This window comes from Drosophila ficusphila, unplaced genomic scaffold (assembly GCF_018152265.1).
Source record: "Drosophila ficusphila isolate 14025-0441.05 unplaced genomic scaffold, ASM1815226v1 contig_791, whole genome shotgun sequence".
NCBI lineage: Eukaryota > Metazoa > Arthropoda > Insecta > Diptera > Drosophilidae > Drosophila > Drosophila ficusphila.
This window is the reverse complement of record NW_025064737.1, coordinates 23,178,282-23,190,535: the sequence shown is the minus strand read 5'-3', so window position 1 is coordinate 23,190,535 and position 12,254 is coordinate 23,178,282. Positions and strand designations below refer to the sequence as shown.

At 46.5% G+C, this 12,254-nt stretch overlaps 1 protein-coding gene across 4 annotated transcripts in view; it reads left to right on the top strand.

Moving 5' to 3' along the window:
* Window positions 1–12,254, top strand: part of LOC108088433 (nephrin) — a 68,043-nt gene that overhangs the window by 44,219 nt on the left and 11,570 nt on the right. For all 4 annotated transcript variants that reach the window (XM_017186204.2, XM_017186203.2, XM_017186202.2 and 1 more), the window contains exons 7-14: window positions 212–381; window positions 1,754–1,889; window positions 3,204–3,340; window positions 5,541–5,679; window positions 7,380–7,528; window positions 8,663–8,813; window positions 9,689–9,927; window positions 11,171–11,345. In XM_017186204.2, coding sequence (XP_017041693.1) covers window positions 212–381; window positions 1,754–1,889; window positions 3,204–3,340; window positions 5,541–5,679; window positions 7,380–7,528; window positions 8,663–8,813; window positions 9,689–9,927; window positions 11,171–11,345 — 1,296 coding nt within the window. The remainder of the gene's footprint in view (window positions 1–211; window positions 382–1,753; window positions 1,890–3,203; window positions 3,341–5,540; window positions 5,680–7,379; window positions 7,529–8,662; window positions 8,814–9,688; window positions 9,928–11,170; window positions 11,346–12,254) is intronic.

Genomic DNA, 12,254 nt, shown 5'->3' with positions numbered 1-12,254 from the left:
AAAAATCGACCCAAAAATCGAAACCAAACTAATGATGCAGTTTCATTTCATTTCTTTCATTTCTTTCACAAGCATTTTAAGGTATACCAAACCAAAATCGAACATCATTAAGAAAAGTTATGCGCTTTCGCGTGCTGGTTTTAGGTCATTTTCCGAGAAAGCCATATTTCGGATTTTTAACGACATTATGACAACTATTTTTCCTCCACAGTAAAACCCGTGCGCGTGAAGATCGCAACGCCCAACGAACTGCTGACCGCCGGACATCCAGTTCCCATTCGCTGCGAATCCTGGGGCTCCTATCCGGCGGCGAAGATCACGTGGCTGCTCGATGGCGAGCCCATCCGGAACGCCGAGGTCATCGTTCACAGCGACAAGGAGGTGAGTGCATGTCCTTGCCAAATTGCCCGAAATTGTCGGACTTTTTTACGGGGGCGCGACGATTGGCGGCAAAGGCCGAGCGAGGAGAAAGTTTTCGTTCTTGTTGCCGTTCCCAGGACAACGCAACTTTGCGCCGGAAAATTTGCTTGCAGCGTTTGACATTTGATAGCTGGCCGCAGTGCAGCAGGCACTTGTATACATACATATATATCAAAATATATATATATATAGAGAGCTGTGCGGCGTTTAATAGCTACAAAGTCGGCCAACAACAAAGGCAACCGAGGCGACCACTGGGTGACCCTAAATGCGAGCTAGGCAAACTTTTCCAGCAGCCGCAGAGAGAGACAAAAACAGAAGAGGATGGAAAGCTGGGCAGGATGAAGGAGAAAGTCGGCTTCTTTGATGAACTGCACTGGCGAAAAGTTTCGGTCGAGCTGCACAAATTTGCACTCGATGGTCCGGGGAATTCATGGACAACGTCCCCGAACAATTTGTTAGCAAATGGGGGCAATTTTTCCCACTCAAACTGGCATTTATCTGATCCTTGGCTTCGGAGAAGTCTCAGTTTTCGGCATCCATTAGTTCTGTGTTCTGTGTTTCGTGGAACTGCCCTTTTCGCTTTCTAATTATGCCATGTAAATGGATAGACTCTGTGCTGCCAAACGTCGCCGGGCATTAGTCAACTCGTGCATAACCGACTTCGCTTCGATTCCAGGACAGATTTTCTGAGAAAGACACACACATGAAAGGCAGGACGGAAAGCCAGCGCTTGTTGGTTTTCCCAACCTGGCTTTGATTGTTGCCAAAACGTTGCTGGAGCTCCGTTCTGGCGCTGGCTGATGTCGTAACTTAATACCCGGTTTGCCATGAGCTCCTCTGTCTCGCTTTTCCGTTGGTTACTTTAGGGCTGACGGTGCTGCCGTTGGAAGGACATTGGCTTAGCTCGGAACCCGAGTCATTATTTTCAAATAGCGTGCTGTGAAATGCAACTCGAGAGGCCACAGCACATATCCCAAACTAACGAAGACCTGTCTATCAAGGAGGGCATATGACAGGCCCAAAGAATGCAAGTTTCACAGGAAAAAACTGTAATCTCTACCGGATAGAGTATCCCATGCTTATACAGTAAAAATAGCAATTTATGAATTAATATAAAAACGAGTGAAATAAATAGTTATCTTATCAGTGTGAAGGCATGTCTATTAAGTTTCAAATTAATAGTAAAATTTACTATAATATGTTGAGACGATAAACACAATTTTTAATAAACTAGCTTAAGCTAACTTAAATTACATTTTCTGCTCTTTGGATATTTTTACATGAACATCTAGTAATCTCTTCCTTTTATTCCCTATTTTTCTTCACCCAGGACGGGAATATCACCACGAGCATCCTGACATTGAAGGTAACATCGGAGAACGATAATGCCGAGCTGACGTGTCGCGCCACGAATCCCTGGTTCTCCGGTGGCGCCATCGAGGACAAGCGCATCATCCGAGTGGCCTGTAAGTACCGCAGGACACGTTGCTCCTTTGCGACAGGTGAGCTCGCTGCCTGTTATTGGCAGTGAGCTGGCCCGTGGAACAAGGGCTGCTGGGTATTTGGGTCTGGGCCTGAATACGGGGCCATGGCCAGCAGAGAGAGGCCTTTGTGTATCCGCAACACAGGCTGCTCGGGTCTTGGCCTATGTGTGTGCATGATGGCCCGGCCGGAGGAAAGTCCAATTAGAAGCATATTACGGCCAGAGCCAGCGTAATTCTATTAAGGCCAAAGGAGCCAACCGAGCCAAGGGAGCCAAGGGAACCATGAGGGAAAAGGGAGCCGGAGACGGCCAAGTTGGCTGGAGGCCACATCAACCTGTTGGCCAGCTTGCACTAAGCCGCTTATAAAATGCAGTCAAGTTGACTTCAATGTCGTGTTCTTCGACTTGCCTTGATTAAATTTGCACCGTTATGTTTCTATTGCTCATTTTTTTGCCAGCCCCCATAATATTTGCAACATCCGCTTCCGGCTTCCGCTTTACATTATTCCCTCTGCTGCTCTCGTTAAAGTTTTCTCGGATAAAAGGGCGGAGGTTTGGCTTGGATGCACTAGGAAAAATAAAGCTTTAGAAATCTGGTTATATTAACCAATTAAGATTAACTCACAAAGATTCTTAGTATGCCACAAAAAATTGTTTAATGGATTAGGAATAAATATAAATAAGAAAGTGGTTGTATTACGAATAACTAATCATGGATTAGCCTTTTTTCGGAGTGTATCAAAATATAGAAAGCTGAATTACCTGCACTCAAATCAGGCCGGCAACCTTCTTGATTCGCCTGCTTTTCATTTTGCGCTGCTTCTAAATAATTCACCATAAACGTCAGCGTTTTTTCTGCCGTCCAGCCCACGCCATTGACATTTGCCAGGGAAGCCGAAGACTAACCTCTATAGTTGCTGCCCCGCACTGGGACATCAAATAAGGAGAACAGGGGGAGGATTGGGGCACAAAAGACCGACTGGGGCCAAGTGGCGCCGACAGTCTCCGACGCGTATTAGATTTTTACAACCGTAACTAATAGTCCCATTTGGCGTGTGGTCAAGAGGCCGTGCGGCCAGGACGAGGCCTCCGCTGGCAGGCCAAAGGATATAGGGATATACGGCAGCTGGGACTAAGTACATTACGCAATGCTTGTTGTCCAGACCCAAGTTCACCTCCCGGGCCATTGCCGTTTATTATTTTGACTTTTATTCAGCCATTCGCTGCGCTCATTAAGCCGGATGCCGCCACTTACTTACTTACTTACTTACTTGCTTGCCCGCCTGTTTTCTTACAGATCCACCCACGGTTTCGGTGCACTTGGCCAACGAGGATCCCAGCAGACTGGTGACACGGGCCGAGGGACAGAATGTCACTTTCAAATGCCGGGCGGATGCCAGACCGCCGGTTACCAGCTACTCCTGGTTCAAGAATGTGAGTAAGCCCACTGATTTTTCCCCATCCTTCCCCATCCATCTCCCTCCCCCATCATCCATTTCCACAAAACTTGCTAGATTTTCACCCCCGGCTAACGAGGAGCACAGCTGACGTGTATCAGACACTTTTCGAAATTTTTATTATCAATTGTTGTCGGCCCCAAGGCGTCGACATTCCTGCGGCCCCATAAGCAGACACTTTTGCGGTTTAATTTCATTTAGCCGGAGTCCTTAAAGCAGCAGCCTCGCATTCCTGCCGGGCGAGAATAATGTGGTCAAGAAGTGCCGAGAAGCGGGCCAACAAATGCCAGGCTCATTTTTCAAACGTCTTATAATTGGCTCATGATGTCCATTGAAGTCCGTTCGTGTTGCAAATTATTTAGCTATTAATCATGCGACAAATAAACCGAAAGAGATTGAGATTGTTGCAAACGCTTTTGGTTCTGCTTCTGCTTCTGCTTTTCCTTTCACAGTTGTCCATTTTTGCTATTTTCGGGCAGCCATTGTTGACTGGCTGTGACTTTGTCTTGGGTTCCTATTATTAAACCGCACGATTCTGACATCCTTTGACAGTTTTGTCCACATGGTCACATCATCATTTTTCATAACTAGCAAAAACCATAAACCCGAGCTCATATTTTTCCATCACTTCTTCTCCTTTTTATTTTTCCCGTTTTTTTTTTTTTGTAGGGCAGTTAACAAATTGCCAAAAACATTTGACAGGGGATGTGATAAAAGGGGGGTGGTTTTCTGAAAACTTCTCTTTATTTAGGGCACTTTGATTTTTGATTTTCGGCTTTCCTTTTTCTGGCATTAATAGGCAACGAGAAAATGAGGCAGAGAATTATGAAAAACGAGTGAGCAAATGTGCGCAAAAAGTTCCAAAGAGCCAACTTTGTCACTTCTTCGAGTTGTTCGACGTCAGTTTGCCGTATAGATTTTTATTATCAAACTGTTTTCCGCCTTTTCCTTGGCACTTCCCACAAACTTTTGCACTGGGTCGACTTTAACTTTTTAGCCGGCGGTAAAGAGTGCTCGGCAAATTAATGAAATCCCGCAGAGGAATCGAATTAAAGCAGCTTTCAAGCGAGTGCACAAATGTGTGTGTTCCCAACTTTGCAGCGCGGCATTGTTAAATGCATTATTGCACAAGGGCCAATGTAATTACCGCCCTCCATCAACGCAGCGATGCTTTTTAATGAATTTTACAAATAATCAAATGATGCAGCATGGCCAATTTGCGGCGGATCTATATCACGATGGGGTTGTGGGGCCCAGGTGCAAATTAGCTGTGAATGATGCAACATTGCCGGGTGGACGGTGGAAGGAACTTAAGCTATGTAAATTGCATTATTGTTATTATTACGAATTAATTAAACGCATGTGCAAATGTCAGCCGGGATTTTGCTTCCAAATGCGTAATCGAATTATTGCGGAGTCAAGCTGTGCAAATGGAGCATTCGCATCCGCATGAAGTCACTCGTCGGCCTCGCCGATGATTTCGGAAAATTCAATGTGCAATTCGTCGGAGCGCCGACAGTGCCAAATGTCGGAAGCCGAAAAAAACATTAATTTGATTTAATAAAATCCGTTCATTATTCGAGCCACTAAGAGACCGCATTAGGCGGCGGAAACCGCACTGCCGCTCGGCAAATAGCAAATCGCCGGGCGGGAAGCATTGCCTCTATTGTGGTTGCCATTTAGTGCTGCTCCTGATGGTGATGGTGCTGGTGGTTGGTGGTGGCTGTGGGTCTCCTGTGGTCACTCGACAATGCAGCCGGCACCACCGCAATTTGTGTCATCTAAGACCAAATGCTGCTAGCCCCAAATAATAATTCTAATAATTTTAGTCAAATACAATATAAATAGAGTCTTTCAAAATAGATACTTTTATTTAAATGTGTATCTAAATATAAATAGAATTATTCATGAGCGAGTGTGAAGTTTTACAAGTTAAACTAGTTATGAAAATAAAAGTAAACCTGAAAATCTGTATTGCGAGTAAGCTTTGAGAGGCTTAAACGTTTTCAAATGCAAAAAGTTCAACTTTTTGTAGCAGAACGCTTGACTTAAACCGCAATTTAGATCGTTTTTAACAGTTTTGCCCCCCGATGGCTGGATTTCATCGGCTAACCATCCTCGACAACCTTCCCGCAACCAATTGAAACCCGTAATAATATCCCTTCTTCAAATTTCAGGGCATGCGAATGTCGGGCGAGAGCTCGGAAATAATGCACTTGACGCAGCTCGAGAGGGAGAGTGCGGGGGCGTACGCCTGCGGGGCCACAAATACGGAGGGCGAAACCCGGAGCTCCAGCCTCACGCTAAAAGTGCAGTGTAAGTACGACTTGTGGAAAATGCGAAATAAAATATACACAAACTACGTTCTATATGTGGGAAGGAGAAAGGAGAGGCACGGGAAGAGGAAATTCGGGCCACGACGTGATGAAATAACATGGCAAACCGGAAACGGAAGCTGCAGAATAAAATCAAAATCAACAAGCAATGGCTGCTGCCGGAATGAAAGTTACCAAACTTTTTCGGGGCAACGGGGCGGATGGGGAAATTGCTTAGAAATGATGCATGACCGTCGCCAACTCCATCTGTAACTGTCGGCGTTTGTTGCGCGCTTGTTTACAATTGTAAAATTCGTGCTGCCTCTGGCCTAAAGAACCAACCACCCACCTAGCCACCACCACACCATTGATTTATACACACGCACAGACACAACTTTCGCCTATAAATCCAGCACTCGCAGTTCTCGTTAGGCGAAAACTTTTCATAAACCTCACGGTCCGATTTTTCGCTCTGCCTTCGGGCCAACCTCCCAGCCTTTTTGGCCTTTTTTCTCTGTGCTGTGATTAATGTGGATTTCATATACTACTCGCACAAGCGATTTGGTTGCATAAATCAGAGCGAGGCCCGAACAATCGATGGAACCTTTTGGAGCCACACGAGTGGGTCTTAAGTACACTATTTGGCCGGGTTCGTGTACCCGGGTATCCACATGGCTTACAATCTCCAAGACGAGATGCTAAGCCCTTTGTTGGCAGCATTTATTGTGTTGTCAGCTTACAGAGCAGGGAAGGTCCTTTCATGCTGCCACAACGGCCAACAGGAAAACCAAGCCACGTTTCTTTGGCTGCTACTTTGACAATTTCACAATCTCGAAATGCATTTCCAACCCCTTCTCGAGCATCATACGACAGTTTAAGTAGTTTATATTTGAAATTATGAAAGTTTCTATAGAGTCTTTGCTTTGCATTGACTTGGGCATTAGGTAACTTTCCCCACATTTGGGTCCACACACACACACGCACACCTATACACACGCACACACACAGGGACAGTGTACAGCAACAAGTTCTCAGACGCAGACAGATGGCTTAAGAATTCGACGGTGAAATGCAGCTGACTTGTGATAAAAGCCAAGAACGTAGTAATGAAGCTCCGAATGCTTATCTGCCTTGGCGTGACTTACATTTTAAAGGCGGCTTTCAGCACACAATCTGGGATACTATAGTACTACCCACCAACTCAGACCAGTCGAGTCGAGTCGAGAGTTGAGCGCTCGGGTATTCAAACAGACAGACACATTTTCCCCGAGGGCCACGGCAGTGCTTCCGCATATCTGCTCTCATTTCACAGCCAAGTGAAAGTAAACGCCGGCTGACTCGCTTTTCTTCCGATACCTGGCCCACCGATCTCCCCGCTAAGCTCCACATAAAATAAATAAATAAAAAAAAAGAAGCTGAAGAACCTGGAGAGAACACAAAACCCCCTCGTTCGTGAAACGGAAACATGTTAATTACTATGCTCAAGGCTATGTTGCTGGCTCGACTTCCCTTCGGATCCACCAACCTCCATCTTTCCTTATATTTTTGTGTGTATTTCAAAGGGGGATGGGGCCAAAATCCCCCCTTCTGTTTGCTCTCCAAGGGGGCGGCTGAACGAATTTAAAATGGAAACTTTTTGCTGCCTAACAACTCGATGGCGTGTATATTTATGAAGCTCCCGATTTGCTCATCTTTTCGCAGTTTCACCGCGCTGCAAAGCGGGCACCGAACAAACCTCCATAGGAGCCGTCAGCCTCCACTCGATTCTGGTCAAATGCGAGGTGGACGCCGATCCCCCGGACTCCGTGCGGTTCAGTTGGACCTACAACAATACCAGGAATGTGTCACCGGTAAGTCATCCTAATACTACTTCTGTTCAGAGCACGGAAAAAAATATAGATTGCTAAACTAGCTAAAGTGGGAAATAGTAACATGAACTAAGTTATTTAGTTTAAAAAGGGAACTCTTTTATTCTTAAAGAAAATATGAAATGCAGAGCCAAGTTATTTACGAGTATACATTTTACTGAGTCGTTCCCTGAATTTGATTTCCATAAATCAAGCTTTAGATGGTTTCTTACCGTGCATTGGGGGTCTGGGCCAAAGGCACCTTGTCCGGAATCCAAACCGAACTTATTGTGTCTGTAATTATGCCGGGAAACGTGCTGCAGCCCGGTCTCGACCCGACTGTCGCAATTACTAGGAATGCCAGCCGGCAGACTGAAGGTAGGAAGGTAGGAAGGATCCAAGTTCGAAGTCGGGTGCTATTAGCAGAACTTGTGCTAAATACTCGAGGGTTGTCTGGGATTTTCGTTCGACAATTCCGAGCAGACGAACAATGGTCGGAGCTGGGAATCGAGCGTTGTACGTGACTGAATTAAAATTTAATCAAAATGTATAAATTCGAAACGGTGAGGGCAAAGGGCAGACGGATGCTACCTCCGTTCGAGGGAATTTAAAATGCAAACCGTTTAGGTGCAAAGCAAAGGACTGCAGAGCTGGCAGAAAAAAAAGGAGGAAAAATCCCAGAGATAGATAGATGGAGGAGTTAAAATAAGAGGAGGAGCCGGCCAAACGAACCGAACGACTTGCATATGTGACTCGACGGTTCTGGGACAGCTGTGCACAATAAATAAAGTAATTCATTTACCGCAAAGGTTATTTGAAAATCTGCACGGAAAAGCCGGAGAGCCACAGGATGACTTATCCCGTCTCCAGCTCGATTCGTTTGGCTTGCAATAAAAACTTATTTGCCTTCAAATATTTATGCTCCGCTTCGCTTTGCTTTGCTTTTGGCCCGACTGGGAATCGTTTTCGATTGGGTCTGCTTGGTTGGCTTGTTCGGTTTGGTTTGACTTGCTATGGTTCGTTTCGGTTTGCTTTGATTTCGATTCGAGTCGAGCTGCAGTTGATCCTGCCTACGTTCGCACAATGGAGCCGCTCTAATCCACCGGCTTTGGCCGTCCTCTCCTCTTCACATTACAGGTGCTCAACTCGAGGATACAATCGAACGGACTGGCCAGCACAGTGACGTACCTGCCGCAGACGGACTCCGAGTTAATAACCCTCGCCTGCTGGGCCAGCAATGCGGTGGGCCGCCAAACGACGCCCTGTCTGGTGCACATCCTGCCGGCAAGTAAGTGGAAGTCGAGGAAGTCGTGGAAGTCGAGGAGTCGAGTCGAGTCGAGGAAGTCGTTGCCACAAGATGCCGGCACTTACCTCCATCTTCGCCGCAATTTAAACAAGCCTGGTGTCGGTGGCGTCGGCCCCCGCTTCCCCGCTCCCCTTTCTCCCCCACACCCCTTCTATATCTTATGCACACATAAGGATCTGCTTACATAATTGGCGAGTGTGTGCCGAAGGGAGGGGAGTGAGAAGAGCAGAGGGGAGGGAGGGGCCGGCTGTACGGGTGCCGGTGTACTTTCCCCAAATGTTGCCAAATAATCCTCAGGTTGAGCTCAACTGCCTGCCATCGCTCCCAGTTTTGGCCGAGTTCAGTTGTTATTAATGCAAACTAGGGGCGTGGTTATGCACTCAGGAAAAAGATATCATGCATTCACAAACATAAACATAAAATCAATACTCTTGCAATCCATGAAAAATGTTGAATTCCTTTATTTATTGCTTTCTAATTTGAAAGATTTTAATATAAACATTTATTAAATTTAATAACGCATATTCGGTTTATAATTTCCCTCAAAAGTTTGCTGAGATTTAAAACGTATCTTCCTACTTTTAAAGACTTTTGTTTTCCCCACTTTCTGCCGGAAAACCTAAGCTGACTTAATAATTTTAAGGGCGTGACGCACTCCTTACTTTTGTTTTAACGTGGCAACGCCTTCATTTGCGGCAAAGTGGCGCTTTAAGGCGACAGGAGCTGCTTTTAAATGCAATTACGGCTGGGGTGGCCGCTGGGCCATTAAGCCCCGGCTTGTCTATGACTATGACTAACTGCTATCTGGGCACCCTTCCCTTTTTCGCCCCCGCCCCCTTTCGTTCACTTTTTTCCAGACACTCCGGAGGCACCGAAGGCCTGCGAACTGCGCAACGACACCGTTCTGGAGGTGGTTTGTGTGGCGGGCAGCGACGGCGGACTGTCGCAATACTTCATGCTGGAGGTGGTGGGCGGCGACATACTTTACTCCAACGATCCCGGTGGATCAGCAGGACAGGGACAGGGACAAGGACGAGGCCAGTTCAGCGAGGCCATTGGCCTGGGCGACAACGAGATATCCACGCTCAACGATCAGGTGAGTTGAGAAGCGGAAGCTGCTTCAGCAGCTTCAACAGCTCCAGAATCTAGTTAGCCTAACTTGATAAGTTCCGGCAGGCAGAACGCAAATTGCTATATTGAATTAAAATTTACTCACGGTTCGGCACACAGCCGGCAGCTATGAAACGGAAGCAAAAACCCAGGCTGAACGCCCGAACGAAACTGAAACAGAAACAGCAACAGAAACATCAGAGCCGAGAGACTTGGCAATAATTCACTTGAAATCCATATGGTCAATTAGTGTGCATGTCCTTTGACTTTTCTGCTTGAATTATTAATAAATATTCGGGGAGGGGGAGCGGTAAGGGATCCTTTTCTTGGGCTCAACTCAGCTCGAGTGTAAAAGGGACAACATAATTAATGCTGCGAGCCCTCTCGCATATGGAACCCCTTGAATCCCAGGTCCAAGTCCGCCGCTACCCTTTGTCCGGCACTCGGGGGAGTGCATGCTGAGTTATTAAATTATCCCTGTCACTCTTAGATGAGAACATCATATGAAAATTTCATTCCATTTCGTTTGGCTGCTCTCAACAGCCTTGATGAAGCGCTGGCCGGGCGAGTTTATTAGCAAAGTAGCCAAGCGCAAAGCTCATCACGAGGATGGTCATGAAAATGGAAATGAAAATGAAACGACGATGATGACGATGGTGGTGGTGGTGCGGTGGTACTGGTGGTGGCGGCGGCCGGGCTCTCCAGGATGCCCCACTTCGTCTCCGGACTCTGACCCACGCGTTCGTCCGTTGGCTGGCTGCTTTAAAGTTTCATGCTAGATAAAGGACACACATTCGCACGGTGGAGGAGGAGACGGATGAGGAGGAGGCGGAGGCGAAGGAGGAGCAAGAGCAGTGGGGTTTTGGAAAAGTGCCGCAAGGACAACATAAATTACTTACGCTTACTTGAGTGGGAATTTGTGCGTAACCAACGAAGCTCACTCGATTGTGTCCCATTACGGCAAACGGATATTCAGTTTTAAATTTCAGACATTGTCCTGTTTCTGTTGCTGTTGCTGTTGCTGTTTCAGTTTCTGTGTCCTGTACAGTTGAGTATTTTTTAGGCTTAAATAATTATTTATGCGTTGGGTCTGCGACGGGACCGAAAAGTTAAAAATACATGGCATACTTTGCAGCGTATGGCGAGTGAATTATAAATGCGCTTGTTTCATGCTCGCATTCGCATCCCAAATCAGCCAAATATATATATATCTGTATGTATCATTCCAGGCGACATCTGCACCCATCTTTCGCATGCAGGAGAACAGTCCACAGTTTCGTTTGAATAATTTAGAGCCGGGACGTGAATATCAATTTTTAGTTTACGCCGTCAACGCCAAAGGACGAAGCGAGCCGCCGGTGGTGATTGAGAATGTACGCGTGGCCGCCCAACTGGGACCATATGGTGAGTAGTCCAATCGTATCGCTCCAAAGAGCCAGAACACTTGTCAGTCGGGCAGTGAAAACTCAAACTGAAACGGAAACCGAAAAAAGGCAGGACTCTCCTGCTAATCACATAAAGAGCGCAAGTTATGGCCACCCCAGTTGCTAGTTTGTGGGTCACTTTTTTCCGGGGGCCAATAAAATACCCAGAGAAACCCGAAACTGGAGCCCCTAAAAACAGCTGAGGACGGAACTGTCTAATTCAACGCTTGACTGCACTTTCAAATCAACGCAAGTTCGGGGAAATCGTCTTCAATCAGCCGCCGCGAAAAGTTCGCACATGGCGTCACACCAACACACACACACCCACACTCGCACACATAGACACATATATGGGATTTTTCCTGGAAGTGGAAGAAAAGGAAAAGCAAACCTGGGGGTTCCACCAGCCCGAGGACGAGACGCCCTTTTCTAATCCACTGACTGAGTTATGCAGTGGAGCGGAAAGCATTTCAGCATTTTCCATCAATTCCTTGAGTGGGGCACACGCATATTACGTATACGCAGGGGCGTGCCGCAACAGCCTCTTCATTTTGCTCCTGCCTAACGACATAATGCGAATGCCAGTCTTTGTGTGCGTACATGTAAGCACTCCTTCTACGTGGCTGTATATGTATGAGTGTGTGTGTGTATTTGTGAGCCGAGCGTAAGCGGAATTGCTTCAATTTTCGTTTTGCTTAACGGCCACCGTAGACACTTTTCTTTTATTGTTCCTTCGCCATTCTCGGCTCTCTCGCACACAACTACGACAACAATGTTGTCATTATTTTCATGCTGATTTTTATTTTTATCTGCATTTCCATTACCGTTTCCAGTTCCATTTGCCGCCTTGGCCGTTTCCACTTCCATTTCGTTTTTGTGTGCGCTCCGC